Below are 24750 nucleotides of genomic sequence, written 5' to 3'. Positions count from 1 at the left end.
GTTGAGGCAATAGATAGGCAGTCCTCACCTATTGACAGCATTTCCATGGTGGTTTTGATCACAGCAGAGTGATCCTGTTGTCCCTTGGTAAGAAAGGGAAAGAAGTTCTGTCCTTTTATGCTGGAAGTGTTGATTTGCGTTTCTCCCTTTACCCTGTGATTCAGGGGTTAAAGGCTCCTGGAGGCTGCCTGCAGAGGCATCATCTGCTTCATCATACAAACTGACATGTGGCTTCTTTATTAAGGTACTGTGGATGTCTTAAAGCAAATCACAGTGCCATTATGTGATTTAATTTGCTGTTCTAAAGTCCCTTCTGAACCAGTGGCTCCTTTTTTAAAGTCTGTGTATGTGTGTGTGATGCTTATTTCAGCCCCCCCCCCCCCCTTGCAGGGGAGTAAGTTGGTAGCTTTTTTATCATCCCTGCTGGAAACTGGTGTTGGTTCATTGTTTTTTTTGTTGTTTCTCTTTTTGTCTTTGTTGCTCTCATATTCTTTCCTCCCCATTCTATTCCTTCTTACAGAAAGGGTAATGAACAAATTATTAGCACTTATTCTTGGGACTGTACTCCTATTTTAGTTCTAAACACAGGCTGTTGGTTCAGAGTACAACAGGAGAAACAAGTGCATTAAAGGCAGTTTTTTCCCAACTTCTTTCAGTTAAAATTATGAGAGTAGTATGAGTATTAAAGGAAAAAACAGATCAATTGCTACATTTATTGCTAACATTTGCAAATACTGACTATTCCAAAGCTGTTATGCTGCTGAGAAACCAAGGACTCACCAGTGTTACTTAGTTTTATGTTCTAGAGTCTTGATGGGAGACCATCAGAGACTTCATAACAAAGGGGAATAAAGTCTACTCATTTTTTTTGAGGGCTGAATACTGTCAGGAAGACAGGCTGCCAGGAGCTGGAATGTGTTAGAGAATAGAAAAAAGAAGCAGAATTAATGCCTCTCTTTTTGTAAGAAGATTTGACAGATAACATCCGAGGGAGAAGACTTCAAATGAAACCAATGCAACAAAAATACTGCTGTGTAATTACAGATGTTGCTGAGTTGAGCAATTCACTGCTAATCACATTTAATTAATATAACCCAGTTGCAAGGTAATTTATGGGTGGTTTGAATAAAGGTGTAAGATCAGAAGGACTCGTTTTCTGTTCTCTGTAACAGATCAATCAGGTAGTCAGTTTTTATGGAATGATGCAAATCCAACCTAAAGCAGAATTAATGGACACAGTGAATCAGGAAGTTCTAGGAATTTTCCATAATTCCTGGAAGTGTCTGCTTTGGCCTTTTCTTCTGCAAGGGCAGGGGTTTAGTCTCATGTTGCATTTTTGCATGTCAGTAGGCTTAATACAGCCTCATTTTTATTTGCATGTTCAGTTGCCTTTTGACTGCTGTGGCACAACAGATTTAGACATTTATTTGCTTTTCTATGCTGTACAGGGCATCCAGGGTACTAAATTTGGAGAGCATATTCTGGTATTTTGTTGATATGTAATTTGTTTGGGGCAGTCATGTGCCTGGAAACTGTTCCAGCAGAGATGAGTGGAAGTGTTTCTGGAGCTCTGGAGTAGAAGAAGAGGTAGCTGAGAATCATGAAGTTGTTATTGAAGGAATAAAACAAGTACATTCGTATTTGTGTGAAACAGACTGCTGGAGATGATTTAACATGGTATATAGTCAGTTTTTTCCAAACTGTACTGTGCTTGTTACTCATTTTGGTTTTGATATGGTTTTCTTTTTCCTTCAGTTCTATAGGTGCTGATGCAAAAACAGTGTAGCAATGGATCAAAGAAAAAATGATAGTTTTGTCCCAAGTATCACACAGCTGGAAGACTTCCTGACTGAACATGACTCCAATGTCGTTTGGCTGTTAGTAGGTAAGGTTAACCTCTTTTGTTCTGGTTGAATTTCTTTTATGATACTTTACAAAGGATTAGCATGACAGTCAGCTACAATAACTTCCTTATGCCAGTATGTACCTACCTGCCATTTAATATGATGTAGTTTGGAAGGTGATCTAAAGACCACTGTGTTTAATGACACAGCTTCCAGACTAAATTGTGTGCCACAATGAGCCTTTAAGCCCAGCTGTCATGTCATCAGTTATGAGCTGGATTTGTAAACATGCCTGATTTAGGTATGCTGGTTTTCTTTTTCCTAGCACTAGTGCTGTTGCTTATATTTGTGTAGGTACTTTTATTTTCTCAGTCTATGAACAGGTGGATCAAGGACAGCAAAATAAATATGAAGTTGTACTCAGGTCCATGTAAGAATACTGAAAGTGTGCAATGAATTCAGACCTTTTCCAAAGGTAGAGAATGCCTGCTTTTCAGCCTTGACTTTTGGACTCAGAGCAACACGAGAAAAACAACTTTATTTTTTCACTTTCACTTCTGACAAGTTAAAGCAGTCTGTTGGCTATTGACATACTGGAATTATTTTTCAATAGGCCAAATTAAATAGAAAGGACATAGGTAAATTAGCTGAGGATGCTTCCTGGTTGTTACTTATTTCACTTTTAATGTGAGTGGAAAGTTTGTACTCAACGTAGAGTTCTCTGTGTAGTCAAGATGAAAATAGGGGAAGTCACTGGTAGTAGCTCACGGTAAAATGTGGAACAGATGCAAATAGATCTGAAAATTTTGTCTTCAAAAGCTTTGACTTGCTTCCTGTTATGAAGTTTGGATAGAAACACATTTAAGTGATGTTTATTAACTGACCCAGTTTCAAGCAGGCTTTCCTTCTGTGCTTTTATCTGCTGACCTATGGCATCCTGTTATAAGAGAACATAAAAAGATATCACTAATTTCCTCATCTGAATGCTGAAAGAGCTAACTATTGGTCTCAGTAGCAGGTGATGAATTCCAGAAATGAACATGCTCCTCAAAGAGCTGTTGCTCACTTTTGGAATAATTTCTAAAAATCACATGCAGTAGAACTTTGGAAATGTAATTTCCAAAACTTGGTTTCAGTGAAGAGGCTTTAAAATCAAGAATGTAATAATGAAATTAATGGAGTTTATGGGATTTGGTTAAGGAAAAGCCTACAATTTGTGGCAGAGGTGAGACTAGTGGTGAAGGCAGTGGATCAGGACTGGAAACTCCACTGGTTTCCCGATTTTTCTCAGTATGTGTCACCTTAAGAGGGCACCTTCTTGACTTCAGCTATCTAGCAGTGTCTAGTTGAACTTTAGGCTCAAATTAAGCTTTATGGCTGGAATGGACCCTCAGAGCTTGAGTCATCCCACCTTTCTCCCTCCCCACAGAGGACCAGCAGTGAGGAGCTTACTCATCTGAAAGTGGGGGAGGTGAACGCTGTCCTTGGAGTGTGCCTTCCCTCAATACTCCCTCAGCTGGAGTTTCTTTCCTGGGATGTAGCTTCCACCCTCCCTGTTCTTTCCTGTATAATCACCCGCACAGATTTGGTTTGTTTAACATGTCAAGCAGCTTATTGCCCAAGGGTATGAGCTGCTTGAATTTTGGTCACACTGGATCCATTTTCCAGCAAGGAAACGACAAAGTCATGGGAGTCTTTTTCACCTTCTCTTTCTCTTTCAACAAAGTATTGTTATTAAGCAGTGGAGTATCCCACTAAAAAATAAAAAATGAACAGTAAAAGAACAGATTCTTTTGGTAAATTTTTTTTATTATTATTTATCATCCGAACTCTCTTCAAAGTGAAGGTGCCATGCCCCTATGCCTTCCTGCACTTCAGATTTTTCCATGAAAGTACAATAAACCTGTGATTTTTAGCATAAATGAGAAATTTCTGTTATAAAGTTCAGGCTTTTTGCCTACTCTGCTTTGGGTGAAACAGAATGGTAATTGTCAGTAAAGTGAATTAGAACTAGTCCATTCCTTGGCCGTGCCATTCCTTTTGGGTTTGTCCTTCTGGAAGCTTTGAGAACCCTTGTAGTTAGAAATAGGTTACTAGCTCTTAATCAACTAAAGTAAAAATTACTTTGGGGATTAGCAGGCCTAATTTTTTTTTTTTAAAAAAACATGTTTCTCATTGGATTGCTATTTCCTTTTTTTTCTATCAAATTCCATGCTTGAACTGTTGAGAGATTGCTGCTAACCCAAGGGCTGGTACGTTTCTCTCAGGATGCAGCATCGTAGGAATTGGTTCCATATATGATAATGTTTCCTGTGGTAATCCTGAAAGACTAGAAATTTAAGTTACAGTTCATAATTTGGAGAAGAGTAGGGAAGGCATGTAGTATGACTTTGGTGGTGGGGGGGTTTTTTAGGGTATTCTGAAATAAATGTCCATGTGGGACAGCGCACGTTACGATTCAATCTATAAAATTTCACTTCTTAGATGGTAAGTGATGTAATGAGATAACGTGGTGCCTTCTGCAGGTCCTCTGGGAGGACAGGTTTTTTTATATTGGGAAAAGGAAGAGCAGTGAAGAGTCTATATTTTTCTGGACTTCCCGTTTCCCCTTCCCCCCCAACTCTTCACACCCTTCTCACACCATTTCTCTGAAAACACTCCTTAAAGTGTCCCATAGTTTCAAATTTTTTGGAGAGCAGGAAGAACACTGTTATGCCTTGTAGTCCTAATAGGTAAGGTTTTTATCTGGGTCAGGGTACTTTAAAAAAAATGCTTTAATTCATTGTAATCTTTCAACAGCAACAATATTGTCCTGTGGATGGATTATCTACCTAACTTACTATAATTCCCGGAACATTGGACTCATTTTAACATTGGTTCTTAACAGATTATATAAACATGGCTACATCCATATTGGTAAGTTATGATTAATGTAATGCCACCCTTTGTCTGCTGCTTTTTATTATACCTCAGTTTGCTAAAAACTTATGTAAACTCAGTGTTCCTTTGTTAGGGTGATTTGAAAATGTTCAGTATGGGGTGGACTCAAAGCAGAGACTCAAGCCTTGAGTCCCTGTTCCAGCACTGGCCTTGCTTTCTAAATAAGCTGTCAGAACAACTAATGACAAGTTGATCCATACTGGGACTGTGATATGTAGAATTGATACTGGCTAGAACATTTTGCATCAAAATCCATTAACTTTTTAATAAAATATTTTAAACATTTTTGAATTAAACAGGTCAGTACAAATCACTTGGGTACTCACCCACTTACAAAAATATCTGGTGCTGAGTCACAGAGGGCTGTAGCCCACAACCTCACTGATCACACTTTTAATTTTCTTTCACTTACTCCTCTGCCTTCCTCTGTCTGCTTCACAGAACAGCAATGACTTTAGTTCTGGACTTTTTTTGCAACTATTCATCATAACTGTAGTGAAAACTTAAAACCAAAAAATCCTACTCACACTTGGCCTGTCAGAGACACCCTTGCAATTCATTTGCTTATGTCCTCAAGAATCTAAGAACCATATTTCAAACCATCTTCAAATCCAGCTTTTTTGAAGAGCAAAATAGATGAAATAGTTTCTGGCTGCTACACTTGATCTATAGACTTTTATTAAAACTTCTCTGTGAAATTGCCATTAAGTAAGGACAGCTGATATGGCTGGCCAAATACGTGGTATTCTTTATAAAACTCATCAGTAAGGAGAACATAACAGTAATTAAATCCCATGATTTACAGCTTGGTTTCAGTTGTTTAATGCTGATTTTTATTATTTTTTTAAATTACGGTGCACTTAACTTTCTGTGGGTGAGGTGAAAAGCCTTAGGAAAAATCTGGGCTATTGCATTAGCTGCTGGTCTCTTCAAACTTATTAAACCTTCCTGCTGTAAACATAATTTGTCATAATAATTGGACTGAAATCCTTATAGCCATTTAAAATTTTTAAAAATAGTCCATCAGGAGTCTTTATTTCTCTGATTATGGTGTTGCACACAATGGCTTGAAACTCTAAATGTTCAAAACAGCTTTTCTAACTCTTTTCACAAGCTTTGCCAGGCACCTGGATGTTTCTGAGTGACTCGTGCCTCAGGGGCTTGGTTGTATTGTTGGATGGTGCCAACCCAGCATCCTTTAGTTGTGTGCTTTGTCTTCTGTATTCTGAATCTCTGACTTGCCTTCAAAAAGGGAAGCTCAAGATACCCAGTTAACCCCTTTCAGATAATTTAATGCTGCATTCTCTCTGTTCACAAAATCAACAAGTTTAGGCTAATAAGCACTTTTTTTTTTAATAATTAGGTTCCTTTTCGTTCTCTGTGCTGTCTGGGAAAGTCATGGTGCGTGAAATCTATTTCATCACAGAGGATATGTCCATCAGGTACAGATTTCCAGGGGAGTCCCCCTTCTAAATAAGGGTTTTAAATACAGGTCTAAATAGCACAAATCAAAATGCAGCCTTCCAAATGAGCAGTGTATTTATAAGTGTTAGACTCTCTCTTTTGGTGCTGGTATTTAACACTCCTACATACTTGTGAGCTCATTTGCTGCTTTAGTGTTATCGTTTGGAAGTGAGTGCTGGATAAGATTGTAGTTGTCCTTAATACCTGTCAAATAAACCACTTTGGAGTGTGAAGGAAAACTGTTTTTTCATTTATGTCTTTGACTCCCTCATCTTCCTGCTCTTAAGTCTGGAAGATTCCTGTTGGCCAAGTAGTTGGCATTTATTTCCTGGGATTCAGAATAATTTGTTTCGTAAACTGCATGCCAGCAAATAGTTTGTAGCTTTGATTCTTGCTGTCAAACTTGGAAAGCCCTGAGGAGGCAGTGAATATGGTTTTTTTTACAAGTTTCAGCTAAAGCAGGAATTGTGTCATACACTGTGTGCTGTAATGCTTTGTGCTTTTGTGTTGCTTGTACACTACTGCAGCTGCAGATCTCTGCACAAACTGCATGTAGGGTGTGGGATTGTCTCTCTCTCTCAACTTCTGTTTTATTCCAATTTATTTGATGTAGAATTCAAGATGGATTTATCATATTTCGCTGGTGGAAGATGTACAACCCTAAGCAGAAGCAGCACGGTAGGTTTCCCAAAAAGGTTTCAACGTTTAAATTTACAGGTAGTCTACAGAAAGGCTTCCTTTGCACAATCACAGGTGTGCAATTGCTTTGTTGATATGTACCTGAAGTACATTGGATCCTCAGAAGGTATGGATTTGTTCACTGGTTGCAGAGTAGATGAACAAATACAGGCTTCATTATCAGGGACATGAACCCTTCTTGATACAAACCATTCATCTTAATAGTAGCCCTCATTAACTGGAGTCCAGCCATAATTGTCTATGTATTGAAGTTGATAACTATGATGAATAGAGATGTCTTATGTTCTGGAAGTGATTTTAGTTTCTGAGTTTCAGTGAGTGTTGTGCTTTCAGTATTTTAGCTAAAGTGTTGCGGTAAGGGATGTTCTTTAGTGTTTGACAAGCCTGTGTCTTGATGACACCTGTGATTACAGAAGTGGGGAAGTGTGAAAAATTCATTTATTTTTCTTCCTTATCTCTGGGTGAAGATGGATGATTAACACAGATGCAAGAGATTAATTGTGTCTGCAGAAAACAGTGAGAAAGCATAAGTAGCCTAGGGCTGTGTGCTTAATCACTTACAGGATTAGATTCTTGGTGGATGGGACTCGGGTCCTGCCCCTCTTGACTTTTGGAGCCATCACAGCTCCATTGCTTATTCAAGGAGGTCCAGAAATGTCAGCTATCTACAGTTGAGATACACTAGCTGAGAGGGTCATTGAACTCTGGAGGGCTTTTTTTCTCCACCTTGCCTTTGGTAGTGGCTTCTGCTGGTGTGAAGCCTCTTAGACTTGTCAGCAAGCTTGTAGAGCAGTTGCTGTGTCAGTACCAACTCAGCAGTGGCAGCAGTACTGCATGCAAAATCTGTCAGGTGAATGTGACACCAGTCTGAGCAGTGATAGGAGTTTGGAAGAGCTGCTCATTTCTATTTACTGAGGCTGTGCTCACACTCTGAGGTGGTAGGGCACAATTCAAATTCTTTACACCATAAAAAAATCATTCAAAAAGTAGAACCTAGTCTTAGAGTTAATTAGATTTTCCAGCCACAGGTTATTGTCCAACAGGTTTTCATAGGATTGTCTGCCAGTTAAAACATATTTCTCTAGTGGCTCAGAAAATGAAAAAATGAATTGAATTTAATGCAGTGAAGATGGTTGTCTGTCCTCTGTGGTGGCAGTTTTTTCTTGGCAGTATTGCAAGGCTTTAAGGTTTCCTCCTGGCATTTAAGGCCACATGATTAGTGGACAGATAATCCAAGTAACCACAGAAGTTGGAGGTGTGCATGTCCGACAACAAAGTAACATGATTAAAATGCTCTTTAAGTGTTAAATCATACTGGGGCTTTAGGTTTTGTACATACTTGAGAAATGATAGTGGTTTAGGAACAAAAGCTGGAGGATCATGTTGTGAGTAGGGCACACCCCAATGACTTGGCTTAGGTGCTGCAGCACATTATCAATTTTCACATTGTGAAACAATCTGGTAGTTACTTGTACGTAAACTACATAAATACTTCTTTAAATCATTCAGTATTCTAACATTCAGATTTGCTTGTCTCTTTTCCTTGCCCTTTTTGTTTTCCTTTTCTAAAAGTGTTTTAGGCAACCAAATTGATGCGTGGAGGTTAAACCTTATTTTTGTTATTAGGAAAGAGATGTCTCTTTAAATCCCCTTTAAAGAAATGAATTAGTACATATGATTTCATTTAGTTAATGAAGTCTAATGCTTGCCTCCAAGAATTGAAAAATTACATTTATTTGTGTTCTTGATGATATTGAGATCTCCTGGGTGAGCAATTGTGTATCCCGATCTTTGTCTATGTCATTCTTTGCCTGTGTCTTATTGATGCAAGTTAGCATTGGCAACAAATGGATTTGATGGTGCTTTTATGAAAACAGGAAGGAACTGAAGCTGGCTCATTAGCTTTTCTCTGTCTCCTGTTCAAGAAAACAGTGATGTCAATGTGCTCTGGAAACTTACTTTCTATATGTATATATTTGTATAATTATATGGAAATTTCTGGTACTGTAGGTGTGATGGAGGAAAAGTGGATTGCTGTTGTTGGGACAGTGTTGCAGAGACGTGTGATTTTGGGGGACGGATGAGTTTTCTATCAAATTGTGTGCATTTAATCAAGCAAGTATCTTAAGCCTTGGCTCTTGGGCATCTGCATTACTTCTTTTGACCCTGACCACAAGTGTTTGCTCTGAGTTTTTAATTTCTCATGTCTTTGGGAAATGCTGCCTTCAGTTTGTACCCCTGAGTTACAGACTGGGGACTGCTATAATAACCATTGATTCTTCAGCTGCCTGAAGTCTGTTTGATTTAGAAAGACCAGATGAGGTTTTTAGAGCAGCTCAGGTCTCTTGAGTCAATGTGTAATGGGCACTCTTTCAACTGGGTAATTAGGGGGAAGTGGTGCAAGCTTTTCCCTCACATTAACTGCATAATTAGGTCACACTTTCTGAGGCAAAAGTATGTCAAAGTATGTCACAATCAGCTCTCTATATGATCAGCAGATGTTAAAATAGGTTTTAAGGATCAGAGAGTCAAGCTGATATAACAGTTGAAATTTTAAATTAGTGTAAATGTCAGCTGATTGTGCAAAATGAGTATGATCCTGTTAGTTCTGCATATTAATGTTTTCTATTTCTCTGTAAAAGAAGGCTTTTTCCTACTTCAGGCATGCTGTAGCAGAGAGCTTGGCTAGAAAACAGTTCGGGTTTTGAGACTGAATTGATCTCAGTGATATCTGTGCTAAAAACCAGAAATTTTCACCAAGGCTTCTGTTCTATGCATCAAGAGGGATATTTGTTTGTTTGTTTTCATACAGGAGACTGAAAAACTTCATTTACCATTTTGTGCAGTTTCTGTCTGGCTTTATTTTTGGACTGTGACCTAGGGGTGAAATGCCTTTCAGATTTAATATTTTGTATGCAGCTGTCTTATTTGCCAAGTTTTACTGATTTGCTTAGAATGCTGTAATTATTTTGTGGAGTTTTTTACTGCTTTTTAATATGTACTTCACCAGCTGTTCAGTGCCATGTGGATTGGTTTTGCAAAATGTGTGTATCTGAGAAACTAAATATTCCAAGGGAATGTTGAAACAGAATTAGAAGCTCTTTTCCTACTGTTTGGTTAGATCCAAAGGCAGAAACTCGACTGTATATTATGGTGAATGACTTTGAATTTCACGTGTACAACCGCTCTGAGCTTTATGGACAACTTCAAGAACTGTTTGGCTTGGATCCCACAATAATTCCAGCAAAGAAAGATGATGAGAGAGCACAAGTGAATGGGAGGCAGAGAACACACACCAATCTTGAAAGGTAAATAATTACTCATTTTGCTGCTTTGTCGATGCTTTGTTCTGCAAAGTGCTGAACTAATTGGGTAATGTTTTGTTAACGTGTGCTCTGGAGGCCAAAAGAGGGAAGCACAGCTGAGAGGAATTGCACTGACAAGCCTGACAGTCTGAATCCTTTCCCTTTCCTCAGACTTCCTACCAATAATAATTAAAAAACAACCAAACAAACCAAGCACTCTTATTTAATGATCAGAGACGGGCTGAACAATCTATATGAAATAAAGTGTGGAGAGGAAGCATGTGTTGAAGAGGATTATGCTGGCAGAATAATAATGGTTTTGCTCAGTAGAACAGCTGCTCAAGACATTGAATAGGCAAAATGTGAGGATCTGTATGGTCTTGTGTACAGCTACGCAAAATGTCTTCTGTTAATTTCTCTTTCTAGGATACCCCAGAAAACATGGTGTGGGTATGTAAGGAGTTTTACATGGCTTATGTGCAGTGCAGTCAGATGTTCAATAATCAGCCTGTCTTTGGGCAAAACCACACCAGACTGATTTACTGTCAGGAGCAGAGAAGATCTAATGAGTCTTGAGTCCTTCCACTGCTGCTGGCCAGTTACTAAATTATGGAGTGGGCAGCTGCAGGATGCTGTGGCAGTCCTGAGTTTGAGTAAGGGCTGCGCCTCCCAGCCAGTCTCTTTGGGTTTTTATCTCAAGCCTTTATTGACAGGCACAGGAAGGATTTCTGTCTTTGAGGAGGATGTGTCTTGGGAAATGAAAAATCCCATGCCTCAATAGGAGTATTTAGAACAGGCCAAGATTCCCTGAGGAAGATTTATTTAGCTATTGCTCTGAGTTAAACAAGGCATGCTTGTTTCCTACCTGTGTCAGCACCCAAGCTTGGGAAGCCTGGCAAGTAGTCTGCTGGCAGGTCCCTTGCAGGAGGCACCCCTCTGGGGAAGGAGTGTTCCCCAGGATCTGTGCCCTGAAGGCCCCTAGAAGAAAGGTTTGGTTGCTTCTTCTGCAGAAAAGACAAAATAATGACCACTTTTTTTTTTTTTTTTTTTTTTTTTTTTTAGTGTTAAAGTGAAAACAGAATCTCAAGACCCCTCTTCTTCATGGAGATCACTTATTCCGGTCATTAAAGTCAATGTGAGCACGGTGAGTAAAAGAACCCTGATCAGGAAAATACTTATCAGTATTTGCTTAAAAATGACACTTGCCATTCATTTTTCTTACACTTTCTATTTGAGGTTTTTGTTTGCCTTCATGCTTTAAAAAAGTTAAAATTACACCATCAGCACACCCCTGACAGAGCCACAAATCCTACTGGTGCCATTGGAAATACAGTTATGTTCTAACTTTGGGGAAATACTTGTGTCTTAGACTTGTAATGATTTCCAGAATATCACCAAGTAATTAAATTGTGGGTGTTGTATAGTATGGGGTATGCTGGGTTTTTGGCAGGTGTTTGGGGTTGTTTTCTTAATTTTTTTTTTTTTTCTTTCCTGCATGTTTTAATAGGGATGTTTGGAGACATTCTTTAAAAGTTAATGTTACATCCCAAAACCATACCACCCCTCAAAAAACCCAAATGGACAACAACAAAAAACCCCCAGGAAAACTGTTATTGAGGTGATAGGAGAAAAAAATGGAGAGTTTAGTATATAAGGCAGTACTTCTAGATCTGCACAGAATATGGCCAGGACTTTTGTCCACACTCTTTATTTGCACATGGCTGGTTCAACTGCATTTTTATAGGTAAATAGATACTTAAATATAAGAGACCAGTGTGTAGTGAGTAATTGGGTTTGCTTTTTGATTTAGGGTCGCTTGGCATTTGGGAATCATTATCAGCCACAAACACTTTGCATTAACTTTGATGATGCCTTTTTGACATACACCACAAAACCCCCTTCAAGCCACCTTGATCAGTTCATGCACATTGTGAAGGGAAAATTGGAAAATGTCCGAGTCATGCTGGTTCCAAGTCCAAGATATGTTGGTCTTCAAAATGATGAGTAAGTTTGGGGTATTTTTATATCCATTTTATTTTATTATTTCTTTTAAGAACACAAAGAAGAGGATATTGGTTGTGCTTCCATGTCTTTATTTTACTCAGTGGGTTTAGACAGTTGGCATTTCTACCACTCTGTAAATTTTAAATTTTGGATCTTTGAAACAATCTCATGTATGGAGAAAAGCCCTGATTTTCCATCTCATTCTAGATTTGTGGTTTTGTGTGTGTGTTTTGCTCTATGATTAAACATAGAGTAGTTTGGGTTGGAAAGGTTCTTTGAAGGCCATCTAGCTCAACCCCTCTGCAATGAGCAGGGACATCTGCAACCAGATCAGGTTGCTCAGAGCCCCATCCAGCCTGGCCTTGAATGTTTCTAGGGATGTGGCATCCGGTGTCCAAGGTCTGTTTTCCTTCTCTCAGGGACTAGAGCTGTACCTAGGCTTTGCCAGCACTAAATTTCTAGCTGAAATGTGAAGTTTAAGGTGTTGACATCTGTAAAGCTGATTCATGGTTTGGGAAATACTAAAAAAAACCCCAAACTGGGCAAAAGCTGTGTAGCACTTGGTAGAGGGGAAACCATGTTATCTTTTGGGGACAGATTGCTGATCCTTTTACCTCTGTATATTTTGCATAAGCAGGGTTAGGCAGCTTGAACAAACTGAAGTAAGTCAAACACAAGCCTGAGTTCTTCCATGAAGTAATAAAATAAACGGTACATCATTTGTACCTAAATTGGCTTTTTATCAGCCAAATACTCGTGTTTATAATATGCCTTTATGTTTTTCAAAGAATATTCTGTGGCTGTGTACAGAATCTTACTCCTCCAACATGACAACAAAGGAAATTTCTGCAACTAATATTGAAAACAAACAAGATTAAAACAAAATAGGATTAAGATACTCAAACTATTAGCTTTTCCTCCTGCTTCCTCTAAGTATTTTCTTTTTATGCTCTTACCATCCCTGCAGTTTCTGATGGCTCAAGGATGGCATCTGTGCACAAAATGTGCTCTGATTTACTGGGTAAATTCAAAAAATTGCCCAGTTCCCTGGAAATGGAGAATGTTTGACTCTTCAGAGCCTGCCCTCTTCATACTGCCTTGGCTTAAAATTTAAGCTGGGTGTTTTAACTTCCAGAAATTCCTGAAGGTGGTGAATATATAAAAAAGAGCCAAGTGACTTGGTGAAATTTGTAACAGACTGACTAACCAATACAAAGATCAAAATTTCACCTGGAAAACTTTCATTTTGTATTACAAATATCCATCTCAACACTTCTATCATGCTTTGCAAATAAGTCCTCCGAAGTCCAAGGAAAGAAAAAAAAAATTGTGCTTGGAAAAGCAGGTCAAAGCAGAACAAGTTTGGAGGCAGCAGGCTCAAGGTGGTAGTTCAGGATAGATATTAGGGAGTACTTTAATGATAATGATCTCATTATCATTCATTGCTATTATCTAGTTTGTGTTAAAGTATTTGATCTTTCACTGCTGTCATTACTCTCAAAGTAAAGTTAGTTTCAGAGTTCCTGCTCTATTGCATTTGAAGAGCTTCTGGCAGTACGTGGTCTCTGCTCGGCTGTCTTCCATGTTTTCCAAGGTTTCCTGTCTTTGAAAATGAGCTGTGGTAAAATGGGCAATGTGCTTCTAACAGGTCACCCTCTTAGACTGTGTTTCAGTCACAGGAGTTGTCTTTTTTGTTAAGAAATGACAGTTTATGAAAGTGGCTGAAAAGCTGCAATGGTGTCTTCTGCAGTAAACCCAGAGTTTTCATATTATAATATTACTACTTTAGAATCTATTAATATGTAAATTAACATGAAAAAGGGATTGTAATATACCAATATAATAGTGTTTGGAGAAACGTTTCATCTCTTAGTTTTATCACTTAGATCCTTTTATATTGAGGGAAGTGTTATTGAGGCAGAACAGGTTTTTTTTTTTCTTTTTTTTATTAACTAATGGTCTAATTACTGAATGTCTTGTCCCTTTGGTGTAGAGGGCTATTTTAGTAAGAAAACAATTAGCAGGTGAAAGAACTATATAGGACAAGGAGAAAGGAACTCTTGACTGAAAGAAACACTGAAAGTAAAACTTCAGTAGTTACTTCTGGTTTAGAATATCTGAGAAACACCTTTGTGGAGAGGAACCTGGTATCTTCATGCTTGACTTAACTAAACGTTTAAGTTATTTGATGTAATGATTATAATAATAATAGCAACATTATGATCAAGGGTTTGGTTTTTTTCTCAAATCATTATGCAAATCCATTATGCTTAATATGTTGCATTTAAAATTACTTGAATTCATGAAGATCAACCTCAGCGCGTGGATTTTTACTCTTTATCTTTGCACTCTTTCTTTGCAGACCACCAAGGCTGATGGGTGAAGGCTTTGTTGTAATGCAGTCCAATGATGTTGATATCTACTACTATATGGATGAACCAGGTACATTCTGTTAAATACAAAGATAATTTATTTTTTTTTAATGGTGAAAAATCTTTATGCTAAGAGAGTTAGTGCAATATTTTGGAGCCAATAGAAGTATCACAAATATGCTTTTGCTCTTTTTGCCCTTAAAGTATTGCCTGAATCTTGAACAAAGATAACAGATTAGATAATGGTGTATACTGATGTAGGATAGGTGCCATTTTGGATAATTTTTGGTCATATTTCTTGGCCTTCCACTGGAAGTCTGCATTGAATTGTGTCTTTATATGATATTTACATACTGTAGTGCTCTCAAATAAAACTGACATCAGGACACTTTAATTGTCTTGTGCTTAAGCAAACATTTTTCATGCTAATTTGAAGCAGCTTCCTTTAATAATGTTTATTATTTTATGTAATACAGGTCTTGTACCAGAGGAGACAGAGGAGAGTAATGATGGAGAAGCCAGCAATGAAGACAGCAAATTACAGGATCTGCCACCATGCTGGGGTTTGGACATTGTGTGTGGAAAAGGGACAGACTTCAACTATGGGCCTTGGGCTGATAGGCAGAGGTATGACCATGATTTACAGCTTTCATCTTTAATGTCCAGTATTACTGTGAACTTTCTAAAGTTTCCATTGTGTGATTGCTCAGGCTTAATTTGTGTGGGTTAGGGTAGACTTAAGTCTGAAAGAAGAGTCCTGCCACAATGGTTTAAGATTAGTAAATTCATCGGTGTTTGTCTTGTTGGCCTTCCAAAATTAGGATCACTCTCATTATTAAATTAATAGATTATGTTCCCTTTTTGTAAGGAAAATATTTTTACCATTTTTCAGCTGTTACATACCTAAAGGTTTAACTTGTTAAGTGGTGATCTTTAGATTTATCAAGGTCCTGTTAACTAATATGGGAATAAGCTGCATGTTGATGAGGAAATTTTAGGGAAGAACAAATCTGACTATGAAAATAATGAGGGAGGAATAATTTATCCCTGCTTAGCATAATCACCTGCTTGATGTTATCTCCAAAGTATTTATTATCTAGTTATTTTAATACAAAATATTAGGCTAGAGTTCTACTGTTCTTCACTTGGCCCTGGATGTTTTGCACGTGGGTATTTCTGGTGAGGACAATAGGATTGTTTAGAGAGTAAAGGACTATTAAATAAAAGTGACATAATCAGTGCTTTCCCTCTTTCCCCCTATTAATTACAGGCTGGTACTTGGCCTTCACTAATTCTCCTGTGAAACTGTTACGATTTACTCCTGTCTCTCAGGAGTGTGAGGATGGCAGCCCGAAGAGTAGTCATTAGATACAATAGTGCATTTAAGAGAAAATGTCACTTTTTAGAACCCTTTGCTAGAAACATGAGGTCAGTGAATCATTAATGATACTTTCAATACTCCAAAGAAAGCTTGCCCTGTAATGGAACGCTTTTTATAATCTTAACTGGCTCAGTAGAAAGCAGTTTAGTGCAGAGTGTGTAGAGTTCGTTGATACATACCAGGAACACTTTTACATCTTGCTATGGGTAGGTCGTGGGATTTTGGAAACTTCTACAGCAGTCAAGTACTGGGTGCAGGAAGGACTTCCACCCCCTTGAGACCTATGTAAGCTCTGCTGTCTGTGCTTCATCACTCTACCTTCCCTGTAATGTATTTCATGGCATGTTCACCTATAAATCTGTAGAAATGTGGTTGCCATTCTGAGGTCCTAAAGTTTTGTATTTTCTTTATTTCTGGGCATTACATCAATTATTTATGCACAAACTGAAGAATGAATAGATGATTTCCTACTGTGCTTTTGTAGCAGGTTTTGTAAACCAAGGATTAGAAGTAAGAAGAAAAACACGGCTTGTTTGCCTTCTGAATTAAAATCTATGACTTTTGTCCAAAAGTAACTTCTTGCCATTGACAATTTTGGAGATCTCCATAATGAGTTGGAAGGCTCCCATGATGAAGATTTTCAACAAACATTCTTCTTTATCACATCCACTGGTTGTCTAAAGAGTCAGTTAAGAGGAAAGTAGTTAAATGAACCAAGTAGATGCACACATATACATATATACTTATTCTGTGAACAAAAATACAATTCTTTTTTTTTCTTCTTTTTCTTTCCCACTAGGGATTGCTTGTGGAAGTTCTTCTTCCCACCAGACTACCAAGTTATGAAAGTCTCAGAAATTGCTCAGCCTGGGAAACCAAGACAGATCCTTGCCTTTGAACTGAGGATGAATATCATTGCAGATGCCACCATTGATTTGCTTTTTACCAAGAACAGGGTAAATAATGAAATCTTATCAAGAGATTAACTTTGTCTACTGTGATTGTGCTGTGCTTTTTGGTTGTGCGTAGTTTTACTTGCCTCAGGTGTTTATTACAGAAATATGGTTTTAAAAGCTGGTAGATTTTTGACTTAGTCTTTTATAATTACGAGCAAACCTTTGAAAAAGAAATATATTCTGAGAGGCATTATTTTAATTGTTTTTTTTTTTTTGCTTTAAAGGTATATTTTAAGCCATTCTAGCTCCTATAGTCCTGGGGCTTCATGATCTGGACATGTCCTTTGCAATCTTAAATTCTGATAAAGCTCACCGTGATGGAAAAACAATTTCTTCTGATACTGAATGAAGAGATTATATTGGGGGGAACAAAACTTGTATGTGTAGGAATTTGGATTTTTCTTCTCCTTGTTGCTACTCTTCTAAATGGGATACAGCATCACTTAATAGTACACCTGTTTTGTTGTTTTTTTGGGGACTGAAAGGGTTAGAAATGTAGTGTTAGAAATGTATATTAATCTACCCTCTCAGGCCTTGGATCAGAGTATCGTGTGCTGGTTCTCTAACTGGACTTCAGTCAGCATTTGTTAAGGCTAAAAATGGTGTTATTTGGTATCAATGTATATTGATAGCTCATTAGTGATTTTTCTGAATTCAAGAAAGACTTTAATCATCAGGTGCTTTAGTCCAGGTGTGGGTAATGACAGCCAGAGGCATAAATAAGCCTAGAAATTGTGTTTGGACTGTTTTATTTTCTTTCAATGCAGGAAACAAATGCTGTGCATGTAAACGTTGGAGCAGGATCCTATTTGGAAATAAATATTCCCATGACAGTGGGTGAAAATGGTGAGTTAAGGCTAAGCCTAATTTGTTTCCCTAATGTTTTTCCTGAGCAGTTATCTTAATTCCTTTGTGTGTGAATATCTTCTAGTGCTTTTTCTTTGTAATCTTGAGATGTGTATTCCTATGTAAAGGAACAAAAATACTTTTTTGTGCACCTCACTGCAAGATATTAAGGCAAATATCCATCAGGATACTTCCTGGGAGTGGACTGCTGAAATCACTGGTGTAAATTGTTTAAATATTGGTGTAACTCTTGTGTCTGAATGATCATTTGATGACTTCTGTTTTCCAGGCTATTCGCCCACAATTAAAGGGCAGCTCCTCCACGTGGATGCCACCAGCAGTATGCAGTACAGGACTCTCTTGGAAGCAGAAATGCTGGCTGTAAGTGTACATTAATAGGCACAAAGCTTCAGTCTCTAGAGGATTTTTAATAAAGAACATATTTATTTTTCTGTGGAGCAGTCTTTAGTTTCTTAATGCAGGAAAATGCTTTTGAATGTGTTTTGCAAGACCTTAATATATAAGGAATTTATATATACACACGTAATTGTGCATGTATGTAACCTTTAGTGACTTAAAAAGCACTGACTTGGTGTATAAATTATGTATTTACAAATGTTGCCTCATTTACTATGTAGCCATGTTTTCATACAGGCTTTGACTTAATAAATGATTACACCCACTAGCTCTGCTAAAGGATACGTGTGCACAAGTATTTAAAAGCACTCAAGTGTGCTTGAACTACTTGAGACAGATTTTATACTGCATTATTCTTTTGTTTGCCTAATATTTCACTTCTGCAGTAGTGTAGTTCTGTGGATTACCCTTCTTACAGGTTTTTAAACGACCTTATTAGTGTGGTGTTTTTAGTGTTTGAACTTGAGCAATATATCAATGGTTGAAAAATACTCTATTCTGGGAGATTTTCTTTTGGTGTATTGTGAAAAGTGATCCTTTTGATGAAAACTTTGCTTGGTACATTTACAGCAGCAGATGTATCAGAAACTCATAGAATACCTTTCTGAATAAATGAGTACACTAACACTTGACCTTCAAACACAGAAGGAGAGACAGAGATTAAATTATTAAGGAACTGGAAGGACCTTCTGTTCATCCCAGCAGGAAAACAGTTTTAATTATTCAGCAGGGTACATATGTGCAAACTGCTGAGAGACAGGGTCAGGTATTGTCATCTTTTCAGGTAATGCTGATGCTTTAATTTCTTGTCCACAGTTCCATATTAATGCCAGCTATCCCCGGATATGGAACATGCCACAGACATGGCAGTGCGAGCTGGAGGTTTATAAAGCAACCTATCATTTCATCTTTGCCCAAAAGAGCTTCTTTACAGGTAACCTCTTTACTAAATAAGTTACATGTCAAATTACATATTCTTTCCTTGGGATTTCTTTTCAAATTTTGCCAACTTGTGCAAGGTCATGTTCTCTGATTTCATGTATTTAGGGCAACAAATTGTTTCTGAGGACAAAGTTCCTGATGCCTACAAAATGTCCAAGCACATGATATTCTTACATTTGAGTAGAGATACAAATAATTTAATTTTCTAGTATCTAAATAAATTTGATTTGGAGTTAACTGGTCTTACGTTTATTTCTTATGAAAACTCACATCACAGCTACTGATTTGCTTAATATTTGTCACCCATGATGTTGATTTCTCTTGCTATCTCTCTTTGCTTGGCTCATTTTCAATTACTTGGGCTTTGGATTGTGTCCCTGTGGCTGACAGATGATGAGGAAAAGTAATTTGCTCCATGGAAGTCTGGCTGTGAGGAAGAAGGCAATACAAGGTGGTACAGCACCACCCAACTGTTGCTGGAAGTTCCAGCTGCAGTAATGGAAAGAATACAGCCCCATCACTGCGGTGCTGCCTGGGCTAATTAGCCCTGCTGGGAGGAAGCTTTAATTAGTGCAGGCATAGTGCCATGCTAATGAAGTTATCCACTCAGTGAGGCCAGAGCCATTGTCTGGGTAGTGCCACTGTACCCAGTGTAAGCTGCTGCTGTGCTCAGAGCAAACATGAACTTCTCCAACACAAAAATCTTAAGAAATCACTCATCTGATTGCTACTAACTTACCTTTTCTTACTTGGTGTGAGTCCAGATTTGATCCAAGACTGGTCCAGTGACAGCGCACCTGATATTTTTTCATTTGTTCCATATATGTGGAACTTCAAAGTCATGTTTCATCAGTTCGAAATGATTTGGGCAGCAAATCAACACAACTGGATTGACTGTTCCACCAAACAGCAGGAGAATGGTGAGACCAATTTTTTTATCTGGAAGAAGTAGCACATACAAAAAAATCATCCACAAAACAGAGTGTGTGTGTGTATATATATATATATGTGTGTGTATATAGAGAGAAAGTACTAGAATTACACCCAAAACCTGATGTGTAAAGAAAAGCACTGAGATATTAGAGTTATTTTTATTGTTTGCCTGCAATTTCCTTGTACCAAGTACAGTGTCTTTCTAGAAAGAACAAGCTGTGGGTAGTAAATACTTTCAGAATAATTGATTACAGTAATTTATTACTCTAAGTACACTGTAGTTAAATGGCAATTTTCTGTGTCATGAGTTCTTTAATATCTTTTAATTATTTCTACCTGTATGTTTGATATTTCATCTAAGAATAAAATAGGGAGTAATTTGGACAAATTTGTTTGTTTGTGTTTCCTTTTGCCTCCCAGTTTATCTAGCAGCTTGTGGAGAAACCCTGAACATTGTTTTTTCTCTGCCTTTCACTGACTTTGTTCCAACCACATGCAATACAAGATTCTCCTTAAGGGTAAGTTCTTTTGTCATGTAAATGTGAGATAACTTCCCTACCTTCAGGAATCAGGAAATTTTGAATTAACTCTTTCCTGAAAGAAAAATACTCTTTTTCACTTCCAGTTCATAGAATTTTTCTTCAAGTAACCCAGAGGTGAATGGATTCAGTTTGCTTGTGTGAAGCATTTGATCATAGGCTGTTTAATTTATATATCCACAAAAATTGAAATATTTCTTAAAAATATATACATGCCTATGCTTCACACATACATACAGATACACATGTAGAGTGTATATTTATTATATATACTTAAATTGTGTGTCTGTGTACGTGTTTTATCACTTGGAATTCTGTTCCCCTTTATTTATGTTTTTTTATTTATTTATTTATTTATTTATGTATGTTCAAAGATAGAATCAAATACTGTACTGGCTACCCCCAAACCATTTTGGAAAGCCATTTTCCAGATTTTAAAGAGGTTCTGTAGAATAAATAATCATCACAAAGTGTTTTTAACAGATGCAGATAATTCTTTGAATTACTGTACTTGTCTTCATTAAAATAGAAGCTGTCTACTGCTGCTAAAAATAAAAAAGTAGTTGATGCTGATGTTGCTAATTTGGTATAATTTGATAGCAAAGAAAATCATGTTTTATATGTTTTGTTCTTTTTAATGTGTGATTTAGTTGAGATGTGGAGTAAATTTGGTTTAGTTATGTAATTTCTGCAGTATGGTTTGAACAACAGAATAACAGGGATCACTAAAAGCTGTCCAGTGTTTTATAGATTGCTCTGGTTATGTGCAAGTTATTGGACTTGTAAGCATTCAGAACTATATATTCAGAACTATATATATATATTTAGCTCTTGGGGTTGTACTAAAACTTGGTGGGAAACAGATTTCTTGTCTAACTTCGCCTGTAAAATGAAGATGGTGGCACATATGAACATGGAAATAGTATGAACATTATGCATGAAGGGAATGTAAATTAACTTGTGTTGCTGATGTTTGATTTTAGGGAGAAGATGTTGATCTTCATTTGTATCTACCAGATTGCCATCCTAGTAAATATTCCCTTTTTATGCTGGTAAAAGATTGTCAGCCCAATAAAATAAGTCCTGAGTCTTGTATTTCTGCGGAATGTCAAAGTGGTCAGAAAACAAGCAAACCCAAGTGGAGGAACATTACTCAAGAAGAGTGAGTTTTATTGAGATAAATATATATATTTATATCTTTATGTTGACTCTTTTTTTTTTTTTTTTTTTTTTGTGATTCATGAACTTCTGAGGTTGCTTAAAAGATATTTAATGGCAGTATTGTACTTGAGATAAAAGTGTGCTGTTTCCTTTTGAAAGGGCTGGATGGGTTGAATGCTGGACAGTCCCGAGTGTTGTGTTTACAATTGACTACTCCTGGCACCCAATTTATCCTCAGAAGGCTGATGAGCAATTAAAACAATCCTGTAAGTGTCACTAACTTTTCCTTGTTAGCATGCTTCATTTGGGAAGCTGCTGGGACTTTGGATCATGCTGCTTCCATCTGCAGAGATGAACTTGGAACTGAACTGCTGTTTTATGTCTCAAGGGAATGTGTTGATCATTAGAATGCACTGGGATTGATTTAAAACCTGACAGCATTCCATGCTGCTGCGTTTCAGAATGTGTCCCAGTTCCTTGTATAATAAAGAGGATACAGTCTGCAGTTCACTTCTCCTTGTCCTTAACAAAGTGGATCTCTTAAACGGGTTGTTGCACAAGATAAAATACCACTTGGTATATTAAACATCGGTATATTAAATAGGAAGTACAATATTTTTGGCCATATCCCGTTCCTTAGCTTTTTTAAGCTTTTTTTTCCTTTTGGATGTTGTGATCTCATCTTATGATTTAAATGTTTGAATACATTACATATGAGCTATATTAATATTGTCTTCCCTTTATGGATATCAAACTCAGATTTCATAGTAGCTAGCACTGTTAAAGTGAACCATGACCATCAGGAATGAGTGTTAGATGGGTCAGTCTAACACTGATATCTAAGAATTTATTTTAACTTAACGGTCTAAAAATTTCTAAATAACAAGTATGCTACAAGTATGTGCTTGCAAAAAAAGGTTATAAACACAGAGATTAAAGTAAGTTAATTTAAATGCAGAGGGAGGTATGCAGGAAGTTAGGGGGTTATGTAAAACTCTTTCAGAAGAAAGAGAAGCAGAACTGATGGAGGAGAGATGTTAGAAGAATAATGAGGGCTAATTTGAAAGGGCCACAATCAGCAGGTGTTAGAAGACATGCTGGATAGCATTTTTAGGGTTTGAGTTCCAACAATTCACATCTAAAAGAAGTGAAATTTTAAAGGATGAAGCAGAAAAGGTGAGATTGATTTTGCTCATTAAGGGCTCTTGTGCGACTGTCAGCTTGTGTCAAATGTGCATTCTTCACATTCTGAGAACGTTTACTTGTAATTGTAGCTATTGAAACCTGCATTTGGAAATTTGTACGTACACAGGTGATTCATCTGCAGCTTCCTTCAGTGAATAATTCATCACAGTCCACCTCACTCCAACTCCATGGTGCTGATGGAATGTGTTGTAAAATACAACATCTGTATTTTATTTTGAGTCAGTCCATAAAACCGTGAGAAATATGTTGCATTACAAAAGATGTAGTTTCCATTAGAATTGGTCATCTCACTGCAGCATTTGGCTGATTTATAACTCATAACATGGTGCAAGCACTGAGCAAGAACTGTAGACAATAACAGTGAGTTCAAGCCTTGGAGGTTTCTGGCTGCAGGTGTCTGCAGTTCTGTATGTGCCAGTTCTTCCTGTTAAATTGGCACCTGAAATCTTCCTCCAGCTGGAGCATCAATTTTTGATGGTTTTGCCATAGAGTTCTCCCCAGCAATCACTTCACATCCCCAAAACACTTCTAGTCACTCACTTCGTTCTCATTGCCTTTCCTCACTTAAAAAAGGCAGTGGGGCTTTCTTGTTCCTAACTCCAACTAGAAAGAAGGGGTAGGAAGTAAGATTTGAATATCCAAATTGTTTTTGTGACTAGAGTAATTCAGTTGTTGGAGACAACAACTGAATTTTGGCCTACAGAGCTACAGTTCAGAATAGATTTTCAGTACAACTTTGCATGTTTGTTCTCTCTTGTTTATCCTGCAGTAGCTGTGTGGTTGTGGGAAATCTGCTCTGTTGAAATGAAAGCATGTCTTTGTGTAACTTCAAAAGCAAGATAAATATACGGAATCCTTTTTTCAGAACTTGAGGGATTGTTTTTCTCTTGCATAATTAACATCGACTGAAAGATTCTATATTTTCTTGTCTTCCCATAGTTACTGGAGATGAGAAACCGGTTCTGTAGCATAGGCATGCTAATATAATTATACAATGCAAGTTAGCTTATAAATATACAAAAGTTGTATATTTAATACACATTCCTGTTTGCTGGATTTTGTCCAACAGAAGCCTAACTTGTAATCAAAACGTGTTTTCTACTCTTATTTTGCTCCCAAGTGTCAGAAATGGAAGAAACAATGTTGTCTGTGCTAAGGCCATCGCAGAAAACAACCGACAGTGTGATTTCATCTCCCACAGCTTCCACCCGCCTTCCCCTCGACCCCTCGGAGCTGCCCCCGGATAAGCTCCACGTGGAGTTGGAACTCTCCCCAGATTCCCAGATAACCCTGTATGGACCCTTGCTCAAAGCCTTTCTCTCCATAAAGGTAGGCAGAGGAGCATGACTCATGGAATTTATGGGTGTGGGAAAGGGAAATAATTAGTTTTGAAATGGTAATTTCAAATTCTGCATAATATGTGAATTTGGATGAAAACTTTTTGTAGGCACTAGTTCTAGTTTAGAATTACTTTGGTGCTGTGGCATAGCTGGGTTGAATTCAATTGTCACAGGCTTGTGAGAAGATTTCTTGCATACCTATATATATGTAAAAATACCCCCCTATCAGCATAATTTTTCTTTCAAGAAATAGTGCATGTTCTGGACATGTGCAGAAAATTGCTTCTTTCAGTTTTTGAATAGTGAAATAAAAAATATTCCATTATTATGACTAGAGCTTATCTAAACTCCAATTTTTATGCAAAGTGGTATCAGAACTCATGCTTTTGGTTCATTTTAAG

General features: G+C 37.5%; 1 protein-coding gene across 11 annotated transcripts in view; it reads left to right on the top strand.

Moving 5' to 3' along the window:
• KIAA1109 (KIAA1109 ortholog) overlaps positions 1–24750 on the top strand; it is an 88908-nt gene that overhangs the window by 6509 nt on the left and 57649 nt on the right. For 10 of the 11 annotated variants that reach the window (XM_042048583.1, XM_042048584.1, XM_042048591.1 and 7 more), the window contains exons 2-19: positions 1756–1885; positions 4644–4760; positions 6148–6226; positions 6862–6926; positions 10069–10255; positions 11315–11396; positions 12063–12256; positions 14619–14698; positions 15105–15255; positions 16809–16965; positions 17733–17811; positions 18101–18192; positions 19045–19162; positions 19935–20090; positions 20524–20621; positions 21626–21804; positions 21963–22069; positions 24130–24338. In XM_042048583.1, coding sequence (XP_041904517.1) covers positions 1789–1885; positions 4644–4760; positions 6148–6226; positions 6862–6926; positions 10069–10255; positions 11315–11396; positions 12063–12256; positions 14619–14698; positions 15105–15255; positions 16809–16965; positions 17733–17811; positions 18101–18192; positions 19045–19162; positions 19935–20090; positions 20524–20621; positions 21626–21804; positions 21963–22069; positions 24130–24338 — 2247 coding nt within the window. In that variant the 5' untranslated portion in view covers positions 1756–1788. The remainder of the gene's footprint in view (positions 1–1755; positions 1886–4643; positions 4761–6147; positions 6227–6861; positions 6927–10068; positions 10256–11314; positions 11397–12062; positions 12257–14618; positions 14699–15104; positions 15256–16808; positions 16966–17732; positions 17812–18100; positions 18193–19044; positions 19163–19934; positions 20091–20523; positions 20622–21625; positions 21805–21962; positions 22070–24129; positions 24339–24750) is intronic. The other variant, XM_042048587.1, reaches the window with a different exon arrangement.

The sequence above is a fragment of the Corvus kubaryi genome, unplaced genomic scaffold (genome assembly GCF_017639235.1).
Source record: "Corvus kubaryi isolate FWS band 111438036 unplaced genomic scaffold, C.kubaryi_AGA036_p1.0 67, whole genome shotgun sequence".
Lineage (NCBI taxonomy): Eukaryota > Metazoa > Chordata > Aves > Passeriformes > Corvidae > Corvus > Corvus kubaryi.
Note: the sequence above shows the minus strand (reverse complement) of the source record. Positions and strands in the feature narration are given on the sequence as shown.